We start from the raw sequence: 26,398 nt of genomic DNA on the forward strand, positions 1-26,398 counted from the left end.
CCTGTGACGTCATATCAGCTCAACTGATGTGTGGTTGGCAGAACTGACGTGGCAATTACCAGCAACTCTGTTTCACGTCGTTCAGAAAACTAAAAATACAACACACATTTTTCTTACTCATTTGACTGTGTGGCAAAGGTAACCTGGCTATAAACTCGTCACTTCCAGGTACAGAGATATATATATATATTCTTATATATATGTATATATGCTCAGATGCTTTTGAAATATAAAAACAAAATATTGAGTACGTAAGGGAGTAACCAAAAAAGCTTCTGTTTCCTTTGCTGCTGCACCTAAAGATCGTTTCTGTTTATATTTCTATTCAGTCTAGTGACTGATTTTGTTTTCTTTCATTTCGCTATCACCTGGAACAGTTCTAATTAAAAAGGAAGTGATTGATAATAATAATAGCGACTAATACTCAGTGTACTTTCCATTCAAAGTTGAGGAATATTTACTTAAGAAAACAGCAAACTGAATAAGAAATATGGGGCTAACCATCTCTAGCCTTTTCCAACGTATGTTTGGTAAAAGCCAAATGAGAATTCTTATGGGTAAGTCTTCGAGAAAATCACATTATATTTCTGTCTATCTTGTTATATAGTTTAACAGTAAAGTTTAAGTATGTATGGTGCTAAACACCGATTTTTTTCCCTCTTCCTTTGTGATGTTTTTAACCTAAAATAACAGCACACTCTCTCTGCCTGTCCAACATGGCGGTATTTAGCAGCTGTCGTAGGAACACTTGGTAAAAATGGAGCGATTAAACATGATATTCTGTCAAAAAACCTACCAGAAATATTTCAGGCTGTTTATTTAACACTGCCATGGTATTCTTGTACCTTTCATCAGCTTTAAAAATTATATCCATCGATGCAAATCTCCCTCTGTCTCTCTCCATATATATTATATATAACCTAAGAATGTATGTATGTATGTATATCATTTAGTCTGAGTTTTGTCAAATCAAATAATGTGTATTATCTTCAGATTTACTTTTTAGTAATACTATTAGAAACTCTAGTTTTATTCTTATAAGATATATAATACAATTTGAAAATTCAAAGCGTATATTTTGCAATTTGCTTGACATAATTTGATTTGTCAACTGTTGAATAAATTCCATCTGCCTTTTCCCCCACCTCCCTTATAATTTTTAATTTTATATTTCTTCGTTTTCTTCTAAGTCGAGTCAGCGAATCTTCAATTCGTTCATATATTAAGCACAGTATGCTTTACTATTATTATATCAGTATTATTTCGCCCGTCGCTACGTTCTGAGTTCAAATCCCGCCGTGGTCGACTTTACCTTTCATCAATTCGGGGTCGATAAAATAAGTACCAGTCGAACACTGGGGGTCGATGTAATCGACTCGTCCTCACCTCCACCAAGCTGCCCTTGTGGCAAAAATTTGAAATATTTGTATTAGTATTATTACACCCACCACACTAGACAGGTGTAATAGTAATTGTTACACCCATTTCACGGAGCTGGTCTAGTCGTACAAATTTACCGCAAAAAGACCCAAAATTTTATGGGGACAAAAATGTAAAACCAAAAAATATATATATACTAAATTTTGGGGACAAAAAATTCGCCAGAAACAACCAACCACCCAATTTCTTGCCGTTTTATCAACTCCATGAGGTAATGAAAGCTAAGTCCGTCTCTCGTTTGGCGGCGGGTGTCAATTTCATTATATTCAAGTTTATTTCATTTCATTATATTCACATATTCTCTTAGTTATGACTTTCGGAAATAACTAACATAAGATCTTAATAAATTGCACTTACATAATATACATTTTGCAAATAGATACATAAATTTTAATAAAGGACAAATCGGTTTCATTTAATGAAACAGACAGTCAAATGAAAATTTTGTCTAGCTTTTGATATGACTGTCTTGTGTTTTCGCTTTTATTTATTTATCGGCGACTGAATGGTTCAGAATTTCTGAAATATTTTTTTATTATACCAAGTTAACGTTTGAAATTTCGGTCTTTAAGAATCAAAAATCTGATTGAAATATTTTAACTACACAGATGAATATCTAGTTTGCTTTCCGCTGTAACTACCATGCGGGTTTTTAGAACTTGGCACTTGTGTATCATGCACGAAACTCTCGGCCCTTGAGCTACTGTTTTAATTTTCTTATCGATTAAAAATTTAAAATGTGACAACGAGACTCGAGTTCTTGCAGGAAATACACGAACTTCACAATTTCCTATTCCTTTTTCCTTTGTAAAATCTTGATTATATCTATGTAAGGAATCGATAATACAGATACACAGATGGACGGTACATAAGTTACATTAACCCCTGCTTCATGTTGCTATTGACTGACTCACTCTTATTTGTGAACATACCCACATCTATCTATCTATACATATGATCTTGATTTTATTAAGTTTGTGTGCATATTTATATGTATGTATGCATACACATATATATATATTTATTTATCTTTTACTTATTCCAGTCTTAAGACAGCGGCCATGCTGGGACACCACCTTGAATTTTAGTTGAACGAATCGATCTCATACTTATCTTTTAAAAGCTCGGTACTTAAACACACACACACGTGTGCGTGTGTGTATAATCTTCAAACATTTAATTGGCGAAAATAGTTAAAAAGAAATTTAATGGTTAATGTATCGTTTGTCCACTCTTACATTATTTGTTTTAAAGACACATTGACCCTATTAACTCGCTGACGCCAAGATTATATATATAGCTCTGATGTGTATGCCTATTCAAGTTCATTAAGATCTATTCTAATTATATGCTGTTAAACAAGAATAACCTGTTCGATTCTCAACACCAGTGCACTGTTAACATTTTCATTTCGCCAAGCATCAATTAGTTTTGGGAAATTCTAGCTTTTGGTTTTCGTTTGTTTTAAAATTTCATGGCTATCAGTTTTGACAAGTGAGAGTATGCTTGTCTAATTTTTAAAATATCTACTACGAAGTTTTTATCTTATATTGAAATTGAGTTCTAAAGTTAATGTTTTAAGATACCTTTTGTTGGTATTCAGTCTTCATTGTAAACAAAGGTTAGAAACATTTGCAGTTGGCAACAGTTTCTTTGATGTCCTGTCTTCCTAAAAAATCGCTGACTATTCAGTTACCCAGCGGTGAGGTACTTTGTAGTTCATGGATTAGCAACGTGGTTAGTAAAATGTTGTAGGTGAGTGCTCAATGTTTCAATATACATCAATAATCCCAAAACCATAAATGCGTAGATTTTGTTTTGTGGTAAGTAGCTTGCTTACCAACGACATGGTTCTGGGTTCAGTCCCACTGCGTGGCACCTTGGGCAAGTGCCTTCTACTATAGCCTCGAGCCGACCAAAGCCTTGTGAGTGGATTTGGTAGACGGAAACTGAAAGAAGCCCGTCGTATGTATGTATGTATGCGTATATCTTTGTGTGTCTGTGTCACCCCAACATCGTTTGACAACCGATGGTGGTGTGTTTACGTCCCCGTAACTTAGCGGTGCGGCAAAAGAAACCGATAGAATAAGTACTAGGCTTACAAAGAATAAGTCCTGGCGTCGATTTGCTCGATTAAAGGCGGTGCCCCAGCATGGCCGCAGTCAAGTGACTGAAACAAGTAAAAGAGTATATATTGATAAGCAATAAGCGGCTCGTAAGTGTTTCATGTGTCAAATTGATATTGAGCAGATATTGTTCAGTGTTACGGTTTGGAAATTAATCCTGAATTCACAGTGTTGTATTTCTAAATTGATGATTTCGTTTACATATTGAGCTGTAGTCTAGTAGAAATAGCAGAAGGCCGAAGGTAATACGTTTGTATTTAGTAGCGTCCCTTTGTCCTGAGTCAACGTTTGCTATTCATCCTAAATATTTGTTAATTAGTCACTGAGGATTGATTCATACAACTATACCACTTGTCCAACTAATTTGTGGCATTGTGTCAACATTGGTAACTTTTTAAAAATACTCTTGAATAATTGTCAACATTGAAATGTAAACCTAATAATAAAATATTGTATTTCAGTTACGGTTGAATAGATAAGACCCTGCTAGGTTTTAAGTATGGTTTGAACCCACTTCAACCACTTTAAAGGGAACCTGCTCCCTGTTTTTTCTCTTTTACTTGTTTCAGTCATTTGACTGTGGCCATGCTGGAGCACCGCCTTTAGTCGAGCAAATCGACCCCAGGACTTATTCTTTTTGGAAGCCTAGTACTTATTCTATCTGTCTATTTTGCCGAACCGCTAGGTTACGGGGACCTAAACACACCATCATCGGTTCATAAGCAAGCTACTTACCACACAGCCACTCCAATGCAACTCTTAAACAGAATTTCATCAGCTGATTTCATAATTGCAGCTGATTTGAATATTTTTAATATTAATCTGCACATTAGAATTTTGTTTTGGTCGAATGTATTTTCCAGGAAAACGACTGGCATTTTGCCGTCCCATATTGACTGAATGACTAAGATTAGTTCACTGTTATTATGGATGACAGTATTGAATGAAATATGTACGAAATACCTTGCAGTATTTGGTTTCATCCATTTACATTGTGAAAATTCAACCAAGGTTCCCTCTGCCTTCATCCCTCCTGCACCACCATTATTTTTAATTAAGTGGAATAAATGCCTGTCAGCATTTAGTTAACTTTAATACTTTTGAGCTAAAATTCCATTGACTTGGATTGAACAAAATCTTAGAAATTCTTATTAAGTTCTAGGTGGCAAAATTGGTAGAACTGGTAAGACATCTTACTGGTATTGAAGGGCCTGCACTGATCATGGCCACAGCCCCTCCCCCAGGTCAAACCAATACAAACAAAACTGGACAAAATGTCTAATTTTTGTTCAATTTCTTTGTATTTTGAGGTGAAATCTTGTTAAAATCATTTGTATCTTTCAGTAAAAGAAGTACTAGTATTTAACTGGAGGTCAATTCAGTCAACTAACTTCCTCCCTTATAACTGTTGTTACTAGGATGGTGGATGGCAAAAATGTAAGAGCACTGGACAAAATGTCTTGTGCTATTTAGTTGTAGGTCTTCATGTTCTGACTTCAAACCTCTGAGATCAGTCCTGCTTCCTTTTCCATCCTCTTGATAAAATTTATAGCTTTGTGCCAGTGTCAGAAATTTCTTTTTATTATTAGAGGGGATTGCCACATAAAAAGCACTGGTTCTAGTGTTACAAAGAGCACGCAGTACACTCTGCTGGCATTAGGAAGGACCTTCGTCAGTAGAAACCATGCGAAAACAATAGAACTTGTGTGTGTCCGTCTCACCACCACTTTACCAGCTCTTGTCAAACTGTCCAACCCATGCCAGCATGGAAAACAGATGTTAGTTGTCTCTTTTTAAATGAACTTTGAAATCTTGTCAGGATCAGCTTTGCTTGTGAGTTAATAGACATTCTGGGACTAATACCAATAAGTACCAGAAATGTAATGGAGTGAACTCAGAGAACTTACAGTATCCTGTCCCTTCAAATGTGTAGCCTTCTGCTGAAGTTAGAAATTATTTTTAGTTCTGCTTTGTTGCTGAATATTGGATATTTGGTATCTATCAATATCCATCCATGAAACTTTTAACTAATGTCACTTCTAAAGTCAAAACAGCTTCTACCAGAACACGAAGAAATTGTGAGAGGTCGCAACAATATCATTAGTTGATTTCACCAATTCTCTACATTGACTGAAAATCAATAAGTAGACAGAAATCAATGATAATTCACAGCTGAGGGCTTACATTTGTTGGCATTTAATAATGGCCTAAAACGGAAGGCTGTAGAATATACTATAGAATCAAATTTTAGAAACTTAAACGGCTGTGTGGTAAGTAGCTTTGCTTACGAACCACATGGATCCGGGTTCAGTCCCACTGCGTGGCACCTTGGGCAAGTGTCTTGTACTATAGCCTCGGGCTGACCAAAGCCTTTTGAGTGGATTTGGTAGACGGAAACTGAAAGAAGCCCGTCATATATATATATATATATATATATGTATGTATGTATATGTGTGTGTCTGTGTTTGTCCCCACCCCCAACATTGCTTGACAACCAATGCTGGTTTGTTTACGTCCCCCCCGTAACTTAGCAGTTCAGCAAAAAAGACTGATAGAATAAGTACTAGGCTTACAAAAGAATAAGTCCTGGGGTTGATTTGCTCGACTAAAGGCGGTGCTCCAGCATGGTCACAGTCAAATGCTTGAAACACTGAAGATCTCTTAAAACACTGTTACTTTTTTAAAAAATTTATCAAACTAGGATTTTACCAACACAATCCACTATCATTAATTTCTTTGGATTCTAATCATTTAAGTCTATCAATTAGATGATGGTTTTAATGATAATAAAACCTTTTTTTTCTTTAGATATTCTTCTGACAAAAAATTTACATTTTTTTAATTCTAGTTGACTCTTTTCAAATTTTCAATAAGAATTAGGTATCGCTTCACTTTAAAAAGAAAAGAAAAAAATGTTAATTAGAGAATTGGTTAATTATTTATACACTAAAAAGAATAATAATTATCAATTAGAATAAAAAAGATCTCTGAAACAATATATGAAAACAAACATTGGGATTATTAATGGGAAATACTTAATTATCCAATGTGGCAAGTATTGAGTTTGATAGAAAAGTATTTAATCTTAATTCAATGGTTACTTTAGAACATCTGTTACTATTTATTGACTTAACACTTTCCTTAGATAGCGTTGGTTTTCTTCTTTTTCATTCTCTCTTTCTCCCCCACCTCTCTCTCTCACTCACTCACTCACACATATTTATGGTACTTTGATTTTATGGTAAAGTGGAGCTGGCGAATGTGGTTAAAATTGTTAATCCTTAGTTATATGTGTGTGTATACCTTTTATTTTGTTTCAGCCATTGGACTGTGGCCATGCTGGAGCACCGTCTTGGAGGGTTTAGTCAGACAAATTGACTCCAGTGTTTATTTTTAAGCTTGGTACTTATTCTAGCAACCTCTTTGCCAAACCCCTAATTAAACACTGGTTGACAAGCAGTGGTAGGGACCAAACAGGACACACGTGCACACACACATATGCAACAGCTTTCTTTCAGTTTCCATCTACCAAATCCATTCACAAGGCTTTGGTTGGCCTGGGGCTATAGTAGAAGGCACTTGCCCAAGGTGCCATGCAGAAGGACTGAATCCCAAAACCACCTGATTGGGAAGCAAGCTTCTCAACTATACAACCTAGCCTGTGCCCATATATATTTTTTTTCAAGAAAGAACAGCAATTATTATTAAGGTGGCAAACTAGCAGAATCATAAGCATGCTGAGCAAAATGCTTAATGGAATTTTGTCCGTCTTTACCTTCTAAGTTAAAATTCTGCCAAAGTCGACTTCATTTTTCATCCTTTCAGGATTGGTAAAATAAGTACCAGTTGAGCACTGGGGTTGGGGTAATCAACATATCCTTCCCCCAAAATGGCTGGCCTGTTGTCAAAATTTGAAACTTCTTAATGTTTTTGCAATCAGGAAAGGAGTTTGGTTGTTGGTTCTGTGTTGAACAAAGTTTCTTTCAGCCATTGATCGTGTACTTACAAAGGATTAGATAGTCACTTTCTTAAACTAATTAATACTTAGCTTTAGTTTCACATAATTTAGGGCAAATGAGAGCTAAATGTACATCTGTATGTCATTCTAACATACGTAAGCTATTAACCTGTTTCCAATTCCTAGGTAGACACTCAAGGTTGCAATAAAGTGTCATTGGAGGATCAAGACTCATCATTTGGCAAATTTTGCCTCAACAAAGGACTGCAAGATGGAATATAGAAGATTGTCAGTTGGCTCCAGTTAGGAAATGCTCCTTGTGTTTTTCATTTAGCTCATTTAACCTTTAGCACGTTTAGGTGTATCATGTCACTGTATAAGTTTTCTTCCCTGTAGCTGCAGGTGCATTGAGAGGGGAGAAAACTAATATGGTAACATGATGTGCCTACAGCATGCTAAAGGTTAATACCAACATGTCTGAGACCATATCTCTGTAAATATTCATGTTTAAATTAAAATCGCAAAGCATAAATATGAGATTTCATTTGCAGTACCACCATAATACACCAAAATTTGTAAGTTTTTCTAATGAAATTCCATATATTTTACTAACTTCCCCACCCCCAAATCCTCATTATATTTAAATTTAAAATACCTAGGCAGTCTACTTGTTAAAAATAGTCACGAAAGAATTAAACAAATGCACCTTCTTTCAAGTCCACTTGACATGTTCTATAGATGAGAGGTATATAGAAAGGTATGTATGTGTGAGCTGGGCAATTTTATGTTGACATTTGCAGATAGTCTAGAACAGTAAAAACTGACTGACTTAAAAATAACCAGTGTGTTTGCAATGTGGGAAATGCTAATATGGTAATGAATTTGTACTGATAGGTGTTGATAGAAACCAAGGTTGAATTCAGTCATGAATATTTTACTTATTTTATTCAGTAGGTCAATCAGTACACAAAGAAGTGAGTTGGTGTAGATTATTGTAGATAACAATTAATGCAACTAGAACCTCCCAAGATTGATGATGGCTTCAGAGAGTGGCAGTTTGATATCTAGTTTCTATATAGGTCAAACAACGTGTTTGAGAAAATAGATATTTCAAAATAATTCTGTTACCAATTCGTCAATGGTATTAAAAATCTATTATCTAATTATATGGGAAATACCTCTATTGTAAATAACATAGAAGTGTTAGCATCTTGCTGTAGAGTAACAGCTGTGAATATTAAATAATGTCTTAAAGCATATACATATCAGTGTAGCACTCATCAAAAATAAGTTTTAGTACAGAGGTAATGACTAGCAAGCAACCAAGATCATTGGAAATATGCTGTGGTTGAGAAGACCTCGGCAAGCCAAGTGAAGTCGTAGTTATAGCCGATGCCAGTGTCGCATAACTGGCCTGTTTAAAAGCACCCTTCAGTCGTTGGGCGATATGCCGTGCTTGTGAAGAGTGTAATCGTAGTCAAGGCTGTTGAACCGAGTGTAATCGTAGTCAAGGCTGATGCCAATTCTGCCTGACTGGCACCCATGCCGGTGGCATGTAAAAAGCACCCATTATATTTTGGGGAGTGGTTGGTGTTAGGAAGGACATCCAGCTGTAAAAACCTTGCCAAATCAGATTGGAGCCTGGTGCAGCCTCCCAGCTTGCCAGTCCTCAGTCAAACCGTCCAACCCATGCCAGCATGGAAAGTGCATGTTAAATGATGATGATAGAGAAATATATTATCTTACAATTCTTTGATTATAACACTCTTGTGTGTGTGTGTATAAAATATCTAGAGAACCTGTATGTTTCTTCAATGGCTGAAGAAGCAAATAGTGTCAAAACCCATCTAGATGTCCCAGAAAGTTTCTGGAAAGTAACGAGACACATATTTCCTTTATATCGGTTTATGAGTTTCATGCTTTCTGTTTATGTAATTCACATTGATCTTGGCCACCAACTAATTTCTAATTAATTATATAGCACTATGAGTGAGTGAAGGCACATGGTTCAGTGGTTAGGGTGTTGGGCTCACAATCATGAAGTACTGAGTTTGATTCCCGGCCTGGGCTGTTTGTTGTGTTCTTGAGCAAGACGCTTTATTTCACATGGCTCCAGTTCACTCAGCTGTAGAAATAAGTTGTGACATCACTGGTGTCAAACTGTATCAGCCTTTGCCTTTCTTCTGGGTAGTATCAGTGCCATGGAGAGGGGAGGCTGGTATGCATGGGTGACTGCTAATCTTCCATAAACATATGTTGGCATAGGAGTGGCTGTGTGGTAAGTAGCTTGCTTATGAACCACATGGTTCCAGGTTCAGTGCCACTGCGTGGCACTTTGAGCAAGTGTCTTCTACTATAGCCTTGGGCCGACCAAATCCTTGTGAGTGGATTTGGTAGACGGAAACTGAAAGTAGCCTGTCATCATCATCATCATCATCATCATCGTTTAACCTCCCCTTTCCATGCTAGCATGGGTTGGACGATTTGACTGAGGACTGGTGCAACCGGATGGCTACACCAGGCTCCAATCTAATTTGGCAGAGTTTCTACAGCTGGATGCCCTTCCTAACGCCAAATATATATATATATATATATATATATATATATATATATATATATATGTATGTATGTATGTGTTTTCCCCCCGCCCCCAGCATTGCTTGACAACCGATGTTGGTGTGTTTACATCCCTGTAACTTAGCGGTTTGGCAAAAGAGACCGATAGAATAAGTACTAGGCTTACAAAAAATAAGTCCTGGGGTCGATTTGCTCGACTAAAGGCGGTGCTTCAGCATGGCTACGGTCAAAATGATTGAAACAAGTAAAAGAGTAAACAACTTTGCCCAGACTTGTGCCTCAGAGGGGAACTTTCTAGATGCAATCCCATGGTTATTCATGACCAAAGGGAATCTTTTACTGTCAGCGAATAGATGTTACAATTAAACAAATTAAGGTTTACCTTTGTAAGGATCATGTCTCGTTACCATGTGTGTCTCAACAAGGGTTATCAAGTGTCAACGATTTGATTATATCCCTTTGCACCCCTGTTGACTTTACCTTTCAACCAATCAAGGCCTTATGTTACAAGTTCCTTCACATTTTCAGTGTCTTGTATAAATCAACCTTAGTACTTAACTGGTACTGTTTTTTTTAACAATCTTAGATGAATGAAAAGCAATGTTACAAGGCATTTTGTCGATCCCCCCAATGAAACAAGTACTTGACAAATTTGTGGGGAAGATATACAGACCAAGCATGGCTGCTGAACAATGACTGAGGCCTATAAATGAAAACAAATTGCTAGACATATAGGTGCAGGAGTGGCTGTGTGGTAAGTAGCTTGCTTACCAACCACATGGTTCCAGGTTCAGTCTCACTGCGTGGCACATTGGGTAAGTGTCTTCTTACTGTAGCCTCGGGCCGACCAAAGTCTTGTGAGTGGATTTGGTAGACGGAAACTGAAAGAAGCCCGTCGTATATATGTATATATATATATATATATATATATATGTGTATATGTTTGTGTGTCTGTGTTTGTCCCCCCAACATCGCTTGACAACCGATGCTGGTGTGTTTACGTCCCCGTAACTTAGCGGTTCAGCAAAAAGAGACTGATAGAATAAGTACTAGGCTTACAAAGAATAAGTCCTGGGGTCGATTTGCTCGACTAAAGGCGGTGCCCCAGCATGGCCGCAGTCAAATGACTGAAACAAGTAAGAGTAAAAAAGTGTATATATAGAGAATTACATCTCTATATACATTTATACAACATGCCAATCTTTTTGCATTCTCTCTCTGTTTGATCTTGACAGAGACTGCTGTACTTTATACCTCTCCACCTCGCTCTTGCCACCAACTTCCTGCTTTCATGCTGGTTACTTCTCTTTGTACTCAAACACTCGTTTAGTCTTTCTCTTCTGTCTCCGCACATATACTGTCTTTTTCTTTTTTCATTCATTTTATGACACTCCTTGTTACACCTATCACTCTTCTCACTCCTTTTATTATCTCTTACAAGTGTTACATTTCCACTGTGACAACCAACCAACAAAATATGTGACATGATTTTGGCCTTTTATTTTGAGAGAAATGATATTCTGGAGGAATTTTACTAGGTCAAGCATATATGCTTGAAATCAGTTGGTTTTCATTTATTCATGGTTTGGTCAAGAATTTGTCAATAATGCTTCTCCAATCATCTTGGAATCTCTCATCCTATCTACCTTTCCCTCTGCTTGCCATCTGCTCTATGGCCACATATCTTCAGCCCAGGACATATAATAGCTTAGCATTTTTGTATGTTTTTTTTTTAACTTTCCATATTTATCTTTTCCCTAAAATAGTATGTTACTTAATTTTGAGTAGAGCAGTTTTAAAAGTGATCTTAATGTCTATTCATTTCAATTTAACTCCTGGGTTGTTTTTTTTTTTTTTTTTACTTGTTTCAGTCATTTGACTATGGCGATGCTGGGGCACCACCTTATTATATCATTAAAAAAAAAAAAAGCCTATAAAAAATTTTCCTTCACTAAAATATTACGAATTCTCTAAATATACTTTCAAACACACAAAACATTAATTCATTTTAAGTCATCTTGTTTACCATTAAAACATAAATCATAATTGCGATTTTTTTTTTTTTTTATTTTTTTTTTTTATTTTTTTTTTTTATCTACATTTGATATTTCTTTTCTTTCAACAAATTGAATTTATTTCCAAAATGAAAATTGTTTTCTGTATTGTTTCAAATGAACATCTCTCCTTTTGACTGTCTGATGTACCTGTTGTACATGGTGCCCAGTTGTAGTCCTATTAACTTTACAGTATAATTTGACACCAAGATCATTAGCCACAAGTTCTGAATAAAAAATTGTGTCAAGTTGAATGGTCAGTAGGCTAAACGAGTGACCCAGACACTATACAAACTCTGTCTTTAAAATGTTCTTAAAGCATGTTTCTCTCTAATTCTCTTCAAATTACAGCTTTCGTTGACTTTCATCTTGCTAGGATAAAATCATTTCCATTATCACAGTTATATCTGCACCCTTATATAGTCATGTCTTGTTTCATTGTTGTTGTTGTTGGCACTCCGTTGCTTATGATGTCGAGGGTTCCAGTTGATCCGATCAACGGAACAGCCTGCTCGTGAAATTAACATGCAAGTGGCTGAGCACTCCACAGACACGTGTACCCTTAACGTAGTTCTCTGGGATATTCAGCGTGACACAGTGTGACAAGGCTGACCCTTTGAATTACAGGCACAACAGAAACAGGAAGTAAGAGTGAGAGAAAGTTGTGGTGGAAGAGTACAGCAGGGCTCGCCACCATCCCCTGCCGGAGCCTCGTGGAGCTTTAGGTGTTTTCGCTCAATAAACACTCACAACGCCCGGTCTGGGAATCGAAACCATGATCCTATGACCGCGAGTCTGCTGCCCTAACCACTGGGCCATTGCACCTCCACTTCTTGTTTCATAAACACAGTCAGACAAACAACGTAGAGAATCTGATTATAATAAAATTTTGAAGCCATTTTATGTTAAGTTATAAATTAGTTTTTAGTAAATACTAATGAGTCATAACGATTTTGTGTCAAGCGAGTACATCAAATCAACTTCCACGGTAGACACAATAAGGAATATAGCAACACACCCAGACTACTGAGCTACACCTTACACAATCAGGGCACACTGGTATGTCTTGCATCCTTTCGTTCTTTTTTCTCAGTTTGAAACATTTGATCTTTGTCTTCTATGAGTCTGCAAAATCGCAACTGATTGCAGTTACTCAACAACAGGAAAAATGTACTTCCTTGATCATTGTATTGGCAGATTCAGTAAACTCAGGCAGCTGTGGAAAAATGGATCTTGTTTCAGTCATTAGACTGTGGCCATGCTGGGGCACTGCCTTGAATAATTTTAGCCAAATGAATAGACTCCAGCTTGTAGTATTTGTTCCACTCTTTTATGTTCTGTGTTCAGACCCCCCCCCCCCTCCGAGTCAACTTTGCCTTTCACACGCTCTCCTCCGTAAAACGGTACCAATCAAGTATGAGAATCTATAGTATCAACTAACCCCTTTCCCTCAAAATTTCCGACCCTATGCTCTCCACCGGAAATCAATATTTACATCTATACTGTATTTTGATCTGTTTGATCAATCAAGTGTCACATTCCTATCCCAAGGGTGATATTCTTGTACCTGGACTGAATTCAGTTTATGTATTTTACTTTCTACATCAAGAATAATGATAATCCTCTTTTTCATTATACCACTGACTCAATGACAATTAAGTCAATGTTACATTTTTAAGTTATTTAAATTTCATCTTTCAATAATTACAATTACATTGAGGTGTTGTCAATGCTGGATTTACTGCAAGCATTATATGTATTGCTTCTTCAATTTCTTTTGATCTTTCTTCGTTTCCTCCTGAGTTCTCTACAATTATGGGAATTTATTTCAAAGTAGTTTAGATTTCCTTTTTCACATCACCCTTTCCTGTCGTTAAGGCTCTGTGAAAAGTGTTTCATCCTTAATTATAAGATTTTCTGGAAAATTATTAAAAAACAACAGGAGTAGCCATGTATCACCTTAACAGTGAGATACTTATCCCTGTTCCTCCATCATACTTTAACCTCTCATCACCTGGCATAAAGCCACCTCCCTTAATACGACAACCCTCCTCAGTTGAAGGATCTTCAGTTACTTGGTGACCTTGCTACATAAAAAACACCCAGTGCATTCTATAAACTAGTTAGCATTAGGAAGGGCTTCTAGTTGTGGAAACCATGCTTGATGCAGTCCTCTGGCTTACCAACACTTGTCAAACTGCCCAGCCCCTGCCAACATGAAAAACGGATGTTAAATGGTCATGATGAACTCATCTTAGACACTTAATCAAGGCGTGTACAATTTTGTATCACACTATCAAAGGTATTCTGCAGCATCTGTTTGTGTAAATAATCACGTTTTGAGAACCTCTTACTTGGGGCATGTGTAGAAAAATAGCAATTATTTTGATAGCTTCATATTAGGCAAAGTTTCTTTTAATATTCTACTTATTTTACACCTTCAGTTTTTTTGTTTTTTTTCTTGCTCAACTACACGTCACTGTGATTAACAACTACTTCAGATAATCATGTGAAACTTAGTATTGAGAATAAATGAATCAGTTTTGTGTCAAAACAAAGTAATTGCTTTTAAAATTAAAAAAGAAAATACATCATAGGCACAGGCATGGCTGTGTGGCAAGAAATTTTCCTTCTAACCACATGGTTCCAGGTTCAGTCCCACTGTGTGACACCTTGGGCAAGTGTCTTCTACTGTAGTCTCGGGCCAACCAAATCCTTGTGAGTGGATTTGGTAGACAGAAACTGAAAAAGCCCATCATGCGAGTGTGTCTTTGTGTCTGTGTTTGGCCCCCACCACTGCTTGGCAACCAGTGTTGGCCGGTTTACATCCCCATAACTTAGTAGTTTGGTAAAAAGAGACCGATAAAATGCATATCAGGCTTTAAAAACATAAGTACTGGGGTCGATTCATTTGACTAAATATTCTTCAAGGCATGGCCGCAGTCTAATGACTGAAACAGGTAAATGATTTTTTTAAATGTTTCACTTTGTCTTAAATTCATTTTGAAACTTTTCCTTTCACAATCATGAACTGAATGTTACTTCTGATGAAATGAAATCTGATTTGGTTTCATGATAGCTGCAAATTTTAGAGGCCTTAGTAAAATGTTGATTTGTCTCTTCCCTTTGTATTACAGATATAACATTACAAAGTTGAACTGATTCCAACTTCATTATTATTATCAGGTGGTGAGCTGGCATAATTGTTAGCACGCCGGGCGAAATGCTAAGCAGTATTTCATCTGCCACTACATTCTGAGTTCAAATTCTACCAAGGTCAACTTTGCCTTTCATCCTTTCAGGGTTGATAAATTAAGTACCAGTGAAATACTGGGATCGATGTAATCAACTAATCCCCTCCCCTCAAATTTCAGGCCTTGTACCTTTAGTAGAAAAGATTATTATTGTCATGGTAAATGTATCATATTTACCCAAAGCCCTGTCAAAACGTTGTTCCTAAATTTTCTTTCCCCATTTAACAGTTGAAAAACTTTCACACGTTCTATCTCAGTTCTAGAATGTATTTTTTTTTTTTTTAGAACAGTTTAGTCCTCAACAAAAATGATTACTTTTACCTTAAATGCATTCAAGTTAGTGAGCAAAACATTTTACAGAAAGCAATTTGTTCTCTAAATGACCATCATTACAGCTTTCAATCTTACTAGTTAATTTGTAAATGACTACATAATTATAACTTCTAAATATTCCATGCAGTGTTTCTGCTAAAATAATGTATCACTTGATATAGCTAAGTTTTAAGAGAAGGAACATAATACCCTCCCCCTCTCTCTCTCTCTCTCTCTCTCTCTCTCTCTCTCTGAAATTATTTTAAAAGTTAAGAGCTGATTAGATAGTAAAATACCAACCTTTTCATTGAAATAGCCATTGGTAACTATCTCAAGTCTGAGTAATCATTTCAGTGCAAAGGGAACGTTCCAAATAGAGTGGCTGCATTTTTCTTGCTCCAGGTGAAATGGAGTCTCTCTTCGCTTAAATTAGCCATATGGAATTATATTGTCGACATTGTGTGTGGAGAGAAACAAGAACAGTTCCACTAAAGTTTTTTCACAGGAAGATGCAGGCTATCAAGTTGATTGATCAAAAATAGAAATATTAAGAATAACATATTGAAATTGAATTAAACATTGCTTAGTATCTTTTTGGTGGGAAACTTCTGAGTGACTAAGTAAGAGTATGATAAAGAAAATAGTTGCTTAACTGAAAAAGACAGACAAGTTTTGTTGTACATAAGATTTTGTGCACTCAAAAATTGTGAGTAGTGAAGTCCAGTTCAGCCCTATTGAGCAGATATATAACATACAACCACTTGGTGGAACAACTAGTTGTCCTTCACATTAACTAGATCTCCTGATGTATCATGACTCCCCACAATGCTCTCATATTTAGTGGTTTATCATATAGGGTTTATCATATAGGGTGGATGGGCTGTATTATCTTCTATTCTGTTCAGTTTGCTTCTAAAAGTTCTGGTTGGGCCTCACTAAATGTGAGCAGAATGGACTCAGAGCCCAATGTTTAGGACTGCTTTGCTGCTATTTTTGTTGAGCCAGTGAAGGAGCTTCTATATTATCATTTCAATTTACAAGAACAAGCAGCCAAATTAACTCGAACAAGTATATATGTATATATATATATATATATTTTTTTTTTTTTTTCAAGAGTTGAAGAGAAAGGCCAGTTCTTGTTATATAGTGTTTGCTATGTTGAGATGTGTGGTTACCAAAACTTATCAGTAGTGATGATAAGCCAAACCATTTGTAGCCATCTTGATGGTTCTAATTGCATTCTGTTCATGTTTGAAATTTAAAAAAAAAAAAAAAAAAAATTAAAATTTAGGTTTAAAAATAGTATGCCAGATAAAGGCACAAGATGATCATGGCTGGAACACCAGTTCAGATGATAAGCCATTATCAAAGAAATTGGTGGTTGTCATTGTTTAACCCTCAATCAACCCTGCTGTAATAGACCCATTTATTTTCTCCCTCAGTTAGTTGAACAATAGCATTATTGGCTATAGGTTTCCAGTCCATGGTGCACTGAATTTCTGATTCAAGACTGATAAGGGATTTTTTGTTACTTAGTGTGGAACAAATATCGCAAGAGACTTCATTTGAAGAGCACTAGTTTTTCTTAACTGGATTTTGCATTATTCACCGATACATGTCAGTGAAAGATTTATGTATTTATACATACAGCTACATTCACACACACACACAATGTGCTTCCACATAGTTTCTGTCTACCACATTTCACTCACAAAATATTGGTAAACTTTAGGCAATTAGAAGATATTTACTTAAAGTGCTGCACAGTAGGATTGAACCCAAAACTCGTTGGTTGCAAAACAAACCTCTTAATCATACATCCTTGTCCAATCATAACCATCTTATCATATTGTATATCAGAGAAGAACCACATTGATCATCCTTCATTTTTAAAATGGCAGTCTGTGATTTGAGGGAGATTTGGCTGTTATTTCGGGCAAACTGAGCAATTGTACAGTTATTTGTAATCATGCATTTGTGAATTTACATAGATTAGCTAAAAGGAGTGAAGGTTGCATGCACTTACTTTGTTACTGAATCAAATTATTTCAGATGTCAAAGCAGTACTGCATAGTGGAGTCATTTTTATCCTATGAAAATGGCCAGTAATTTGTTCAGGTTGAAATACATGGGAGCATTAAATAATAGGAAATGCAATCTTAATTTGAAAAGTTTTAAACATTTCAGATGCAAGCCTGACTGCATGGCACACCTTGGGCAAGTATTTTCTGTAGCTCCAGGCTGACTAATGCCTTGTGAGTAAATTTGATGGATGAAAGCTGGAAACCTCTCTGCATATATTTGTGTGTTTGTGTCTGTGTCCTTGGTTTCTTTACAGCTCTATAATTTACCAGTAAAAGAGTAAGATAAAATAAGTACCCTTTAAAGTGGTTCCCCACCATAGCTGCTGATCTGGCCTCTCACACCTAGCCAACAATGTCATTGTAAAAATAAACAATAACATCATTGAAATTTTGAAGCTATGAGATAATGCATAATTAATTCAAAACAATTTAAATAAATAAACCTTACATTTGAGAAAGTAATCTGAATACTAAAGGGTTAAACCTGCTTTCTTATCTTTACATCCCACATTTCATGCTCCCAAACTATACTGATTTTACCATTATCCAAATTAGTCTTTTAATTTTAGTAGTATTCAAACTGCAATCTAAAATAATCTTCTGCATATGATTTTTAAAAAATACAAAACTTTGTTAAATTTCATTCTATTTTTGGTGTCAATAGATAGCTTTCTCTTAATGTAAAAATGTCTGAAACCGATTGAGACTTTCTACAGCATCAAATGTTTCTTTTGTCTTTTGCAGTTGGTTTGGATGCTGCTGGGAAAACAACCATTTTGTACAAGCTGAAACTTGGAGAAGTCGTTACAACCATTCCTACTATAGGTAACTCAATGTTTTCCTTTCGCCACCTTTGTCATATTTCCTTAAGAATGCTTTATTATTTATATTACACTGCAAGGTCATATCATTCTTTTATTTATTTTTTTTTTTTTTAACTTCTAAGCTTTTTTTTTCTACAGAAAACACGTGGAAAGTACTGTATATTAATTTACTACATTATAGTTGTAGAGTCATGAGAGTTTTTTACTTTTTTTTTTCTCTGTTAGGTAACTGTAAGCTTCAGATTTAAATATATAAAATTCTTAAGAAATGCAATATTCAGCTGTACAATTAATGTAAATTATCTAGCCGTAGAAACCATACCAAAATGGACAGCAAAGCTTGATGTAGTCTTCTGACCTGCCTGTTCCTGTCAAACTGCTCAACTCCTGCCAGCATGGAAAATGGATGTTAAATGATGATGAATACTAGGCTTAGATGGTCCAGCTTAGTAATTTCATGCTTGTAAATTCAAATCTTGCTTTTATTTGCAGTTCAATATATCATTATTAATAAGATGATAGAATCGCTTCAATTAGTTATATTCTGTGTGAAAATAAATCCTTAATGATCGAAATTAGAGCACAGAGAATTAAATGCCTTTATGTAGTTTCAGTTTTACCATGCTCTGAATTCAAATTACATCAGTTGACTTTGTTTTTCATTCCACATGGGGCATTAAAACAAGCACCACTGTAGTCATTTTAATTGACTATATGCACTTCCCTAGCCATTCATGGAATTGTGCCACTGTGAAGTCATTTTTGTATTTATATGTTGTGACATGATCAACCTGCTCTATATACTATGTCTTGTGTGTGTGTGTACATGCTGCAAGTTTCATGTCTTGTGCAAAAAGTCATGGCAGTACCCCACCTTTCTTTTAATAAAATATTGTGGTTTATGTACAAGTATGTGTGGTAACTTAATATAAAGTAACTAACTGGTTCATACACTCACTTTACTAAAAATTTACCAGACCATCACAGTACTTCCCCCACAAAATACCAATGATACAATGCCATCTTTATCAGGATTTCAAGTAGACTAAAAGGAGGCAGAACAAATACACCAGAGTAACTGTGTAATTAATTAATTACATTTTACTTACTTCCGGGGAAGAAGGGCAATTGCTCATTGCCTTCTATATAATTAAGGTAGGCCATGGGGTACAATACCTAAATATCTATGATTCAAGATCAGTGACAGTAGCTTAAGAAACAGTTGCTTTTGTTAACAAATACTTAGCATAATTAGTGGAGCTTGCAGTTGAGTAGAGGCTATGGTTTCAATTGAGGGGAAGAAATTCATGTAGTCCTGGGTTCAGTCCCTTCGTACAGCACCTTCGGCAAGCGGATGGAAACAGAAACAAGCTCATCAAGTGTGTGTGTGTTTTCCATTTTATCTGAGCATCAAACTAATACACCTTGTTTGTTGTTCCTTCACCTGTCTCTGTCTTTCGGTTTTTGTACATTTGAAGCACACACACAGATATATGTGTTTAGGTGATTGTGTTTGCATGCAAGCAAGTTGTTCATTTCCAGTTTTCCACCAAAAAAAAAAAAAAAACATGTCTGGCCTTGAGAAAATATTACCTTGCTTGGAAACAGGTGAGCTCAAGAATTCAAAAGTTTTGGAAACGATGAAGTTAGTACTTAGTCACCACTACTCCCAGATCTGCTCTGGGTCATGGGCCCTAGTTATAAGTCAAATAACAGGAGATGGTCCTGTAGTTAAAGCTTACAGGTCTTGGAAGAGGGCTGGTTCCCTAGACATGTCCTACAGACCCACCAGTGTATAAACATATCCCTGATGTTTCCTGAATCCTTATCTAAGAATTAAATAGGTTCTGTGTCTTGAGACCAGGCTTTGAAAAGCAGATGACTAGCAGAGCAAACTAGATAAACTGGTAAGAAAGCAACAAGAAACTTACTGTATCTTTACCAACAAACATCACGACTCTTCAGACTTTGGCATGAAGGAGCATGGCACCTTTATGTCAACATAAATACAAAAAGGTTTGATTATATGCAAGTTTGAAAATTTCAGTTTTCCTTCTATCCTAAACATGTAAAACTTCACCTTATATTGAGTGTCCTATAGTTAGAATATTGTGATGGTAGTGGCATTGATAGCTCTAGCAGTTTTGGTGTTAATAAGTTTACTCGTTATTTCAATTTTGTATTGGATCCCATTGTTTTAACTCGTAGATCCGTTGGTAATGAGTGATTCTATTTTCTAGGATTCAATGTTGAAACTGTTGAATATAAGAATATTAACTTCACTGTCTGGGATGTTGGTGGACAGGATAGAATACGACCACTTTGGCGTCATTATTTCCAAAACACACAGGTATGTATCCATCCAAAATATTGCCATAAAATTCTCAATGTATTTGTACTGAGATTGATTTTCAAAAATATCTCTCTAGTTTATTCTGGTTGAATTAGGCCTGATGAGTATTTTACTTCTTTTGACCCTTTAACTGTGAAATTAAATCTCCTGGTTTTTCCAGCAATGATATTAAATATCTACCAAAAAGTCAAATTAGTATTTTCTGCCAGTTAAGCTGCCTCTATAAATTGGACATTTCTCAACAAAAGACAAGTTTCAGACATGGTATTCCTCAACAAAAGATAAATTGGTATATAAAAACTGCTTTCTGCAGTTAAGGGTAATGAAATTTTGAATAGTTATATCTGATTTACACAGTAAAGGTTTAATATATCTCATTAGTACAGCAGTGGTGTAACTTCTTCCCAATTTTCTTGATGTTTGAGAGAAATTTATATGGAACTAACTAGTGTACTCAGCTGTGTGATAAGTACTAGCTAGACACTGGTGCAGCCATCTCCCTCCAGCAGTCACAGCCTCGACCCAGTTTCAATCAGTCGTGGCTGAAGAGGCCTGAAGAGATGTTTGTCTGCTCACAATGACATAGACACCTCAAACAATTAACCATCTAGCCACACTCTCAAGTATGCTTTTTCATATGCAAGGCGGCAGGTTAAAAGTTGTACCATTTATATTGCTATGGCACATGTTTAGTGAAGCTTTTTGGAAAATATAAGTATCCAGAGTATTACATTTATTAAACAGAGCAGTAAATTACTGACAAGTTTTGCCTTTAAATTCAAATTCTATTCTTTCTGTCAAATATTTTTTTCATTTCTTTTTTTTTTTTTTCTTTTAGGGTTTGATATTTGTAATAGATAGTAATGATCGAGAAAGAATGACAGAAGCTTCTGATGAATTGCAAAAAATGGTTTGTTCAATTTCATTTTATTTTCAAATTTTCATGTATAAAAAGAAGAAAACTGTTTAGAATGTTTATACAAAACAATTACAGAGTGCCTTTATTTAAAGCATAAGTTGTTGTGGATTGTGTATGGAAAAGATTAATTGAACATAATGCCATTTAATAATATCTTAACCCTCTCGTTACTAACCCGACTGAAAACACCTTTGGCTCTATAGTACAAATGTCTTGTTTTCATAAGTTTTGAATTAAAATCTTCCACCAAACCTTAGTCACAATTTATATTCCTGACACTAGCTTAATGATAACCAAATTATTTTACTAAATTCTTTGTTATATTTAAAATTAATTGAAAGAAACACAGAGCACCTCAACGGAAATACAGTAACGAAAGGGTTAAAGAGGGTTACTATGTTGACAAGTAACAGAATTTTATAAAGAAAAATTTAGCTTGCTTTGAAAAGGTGCAGTAGATTTTAGTACCTTCATGAATTCAGTCCACAGAAAATTTTTTGCCACTCTCTACCAATCAATCTATTACTCAATATAATTCTCTAGAGCAGTTGATTACAAAAAACAATAGAATGACAGGGGACATATTTTATGGTATATTGTTACAATCCTGTTTCAAATTGAAATACTGTTGTGATAACTTTCTTTCATCCTTCTTGGTTCTATAAAATAGATATCAGTCAAGTAATGAGGTCAATAGAAACATAATCCTAATATTTTTAATCCCTACAGATCACTGCTAATTCATCTGTGTTCTGTTATCTTTTAGTAGTTTGGCTTTATTTAGTTGTAGGAAGCCTTCTTTGATGAAGTCAGTGAAGTTGAAATTTAAAGGTTGGGTGGGCAAGGGAGGAGCTCCAGAGAGCTGAAGTTCATCAATGGGGTGAGAAAAGTGTTTGGTATGGGAAATTTGAGTTATGAAACAGGCATGTGTATCAAATGAGCTTATGCAGGGGTGCAGGAATCACATTGAAGAAGCAGTGTGGATGATGGACTTGTAGTGTATTATATTTTTTTCAGCAGTATGGATATTTCTTTTTGATGTGCTCTGGGATGTGTGTTTGCATATGAAGGAGCAATATTGTCCCATATATATATATATATATATATATATATGAGTGCATTTGAGCTTCATAGAGGCTCTAAACTAACTGGAATTTATATTTTGCCATGTTCTTAGAATGCATTTTTTTGTGCAGAATTTGAATTTGAAACATGAAAGGCACTCTCAGACATTTTGAAAAGTAGCATTTGTAATGACTTTAGCTTTGTTTTTATTGTATAAAGGCTACTTCTAGTGTTTGTACATTAGTGCTGTTAATAAATACTAGGTTATTGTGCACCTACTGGGAGATATGTTTGAAGTCTCTTTTCATGAAAACGGCGAAGGTCTAGAGCAAGTTGTCTTAGATTGCATATGGAGAGCATCTGTATGCAGAAAGTTAAGAAGTGACAGCAGGAAGCTCATTAATATACCAAAGGAAGAGCAATGAAGGCATAAACAAACTCTAAGATACTTCAGAATTGACAGTCAGAGACAGAGTACCATTATTGATACATGTGATTGAATACTCTGTTGTAATAGTATTTAACATTCAATACAGCACAACTTTATCAACAAAGACGACATAATTCTCGACACAGACTTTAGTGTCTAAATATAATTTTCTATGACTGAGCTGTTGCTATCAGTAAAAGGTAAAGTTCTAACTTTATTGAAATTAATACTATAGTCAACTGCAGCGTGGAAAGTGTTTATAAGCATGGAATTTTGTCAATAAACGGGTCACAGTCTCAAAGCGATGAAAATATTTTGACAAATTAGATTTAAATGTTGAAGTGAATCTAACAGTTTTTGTGTGTTCTTGAATGGCTTATAAACACCTTCCACATTGCAATTGTTTTTGTTTCAGTATATGATCTCAGATCAGGTCACTTACTATGCAAGTACATCTCCGTAATATTATAGTCTCCTTGTCAATAATGTTGTTTTTGTTTTTTTCTCCATTTTCCAGCTATCAGAAGATGAATTAAAAGATGCCGTTTTATTGGTATTTGCCAACAAACAGGATTTACCAAATGCTATGTCTGTTTCTGAAATTAAACAAACTCTTAAATTAGAATGTTTGACAAAAAAGGTACATTTGTTTGCAGTAATTATTTCTAATGCACATATGAAACTTTAGATTTTTAAGTTAAGTTGTAAAGTTTAAAAACCTTTAAACAATAATATACACAGGCATGATTGCAAGATAAGAGTACGAAACTAGATGTATTCTTTTTTTTTTTTTTATCTCTAGTCTTGAGTTCAAAATGTACCCAAGCCAGCATTGTTTTTCATTCTTTCATTGTTAATAAAAATAAAGCTTTGTAATTTCACTATAGATATAAATTTTAATGTAGGAATAAGATTATTTTTGCCTTTTGGATAGTTGCTAAGTGAAAGACCCCCTTTAACTTGTATTTTTTCAATTTTTGCAGTGGTACATTCAGTCAACATGTGCAACACAAGGTTCTGGTTTATATGAAGGTCTTGACTGGCTGTCTTCTGAACTATCAAGGAATGTATAAAAAAAAACGATACAAAATGAATAATAAACATTCGCAGAGTGCTTTAATCAACTCCTAGAACAATATGAAATATTCATCATGGATTCTTGTATGTGTGCTTGTCTGCCTGGCTTGAAAATGTGCTGGAAAGAATGATGTTCACTTGTACAAAGGATGGTTACAGGCAAAATATATATATATATATATATAATGTATACATATATATACAGAGCCACTGTTTAAAGTATGGCTGCATTAACATGGACCACTTTTTATGAGGTTTCTTCTCACGTGCTCAACATAAAGTGAAGAACAGCAGCAAATTTAGTTGTTGTCATTACACAGACCTGTAGACCTCTGATTTCACTTTACAATAACTTTGAGAGGAAATGTTTCCAGAAAATATCTTCAAAGCTATAAATTAAAGATTTTGCAAAAAAAAAAAAGAAGAAAAAAAAGAAAAATGAAATACAAAAATAACAAAACACTTTTTTTTTAATGTGTATGTATGTATGAGTGTGTGTATGTGTATATATATATATATATATATACACATACACACACACACACACATACATATATATACTTTCTCCCCATTTTTAAAAAAATATTCTGACAAGTCCACATTTTGTTTTGTCATTTATTTCTGATAGTTTTAATTTGGGATTCTCAAAATGGTTTTTAAATCATTTTTTGTTGTCTATATCTCTCTTGTATTCTTTTGGGCCAATGTTATTAAATTTAAGATATTAAAAATATAAATATTGTTGTTAAGTATAAAATATATACTTTCTAGAACTCTTTCAAACTTGTCCTGTATTAGAAATTATTTTTTTAATTAAAACTTTCTAAAGGAAATACAGTATCGAGTAGTCATTCCATTCAATTGAGCAAATATGACTAGCCAGTTACCTTCTTAATATCTACTATTGAACAAATGACAATCTGACACTGAAAGGATGTATGAGCAAGATAAAAAAACTATGGAAAATGAAAAAAATAAGTTTATCAAATTTTATTTTAGAGTTTTTAAAAAAGAATTAGAGTTTTTAAAACATTTTACAAAATCAATTTCATAGTTGTGTTTATCAGTATGATGTCGTGACTGATTGTTTGTAAATAATGTGACCAATGAATTAGTAGTTACTGGTGTTTTATAAGATGACTGATTGTGCTCTTACGTTATGAAGGGGTACTGAAAAGTTCCTGGCTTCAAGGGTATCACAAAAGGCCTGGTTGGTGGTCCAACTTTCCGAATTCTTTTACAGGGGTTAGAAAAACTGAAGGACCAAGCATGGAATATGTTGAATAAAATCCTAATTAACTGATTCTCCTGTATTTTCTTTTACACAAAGCCAGAAACTTTTCTGCATCCCCTCATATATTCAGTCTTTAGAGAACATCTTTATTTTACGGCTAAAATCTAGCAACAATCTGCTGGTAAGCTGCTTTCTAGTGAGAGCTCACTAAAGTTCACAAAACAGTGTTCTCCTCTCCATTTTTTGACAAGTCCCAAAATGTTAAAAATTCTTATTTCATACTACACAACTTCATTCTGTTTTGTGAACTTCATTGAACTGATTTTTGTATATTTCTAGCAGTCAATAGCTTTTTTTATTAAGAAGTAATACTTTTCACTTGTATGAAACTTGTCTGCAAATAGTCGATGAAGGTAAGTAATTTGGTGTTCATTGCTAACTGAAGTATTAAATCCTAGAATTTCTTTACCACAAATGAAGATATTACATCATGTCCTTGAAGCTAATTACAGCCAGTCCTGACAGTAATGTCAGTTTGCTAATTAAGAAGTCAACAGTTCATTTCCCAGTATTGTACTGTGTTCAGAGCCAAATCATCATTATCATTTAACATCCACGTTCTCTACTGGTGAGTCAAATGGTTTACCAGTATGTGATTAACTTGAGGGTTGAGTTGTTCTCTGGTGTTTGA

General features: G+C 35.0%; 1 protein-coding gene across 1 annotated transcript; it reads left to right on the forward strand.

Annotated features, from left to right (window-relative positions):
* The first annotated feature begins 11 nt into the window (after positions 1 to 11).
* LOC106878919 (ADP-ribosylation factor 4) lies at positions 12 to 25,306 on the forward strand. Its single transcript, XM_014928274.3, has 6 exons — positions 12 to 557; positions 18,550 to 18,630; positions 20,870 to 20,979; positions 21,821 to 21,892; positions 23,914 to 24,036; positions 24,380 to 25,306. The coding sequence occupies exons 1-6, from the start codon at positions 491 to 493 to the stop codon at positions 24,467 to 24,469; spliced, it is 543 nt and encodes a 180-aa protein (XP_014783760.1). The 5' UTR covers positions 12 to 490; the 3' UTR covers positions 24,470 to 25,306.
* Positions 25,307 to 26,398: the final 1,092 nt, after the last annotated feature.

Source organism: Octopus bimaculoides, chromosome 4 (assembly GCF_046866305.1).
Source record: "Octopus bimaculoides isolate indiv1 chromosome 4, ASM4686630v1, whole genome shotgun sequence".
NCBI lineage: Eukaryota > Metazoa > Mollusca > Cephalopoda > Octopoda > Octopodidae > Octopus > Octopus bimaculoides.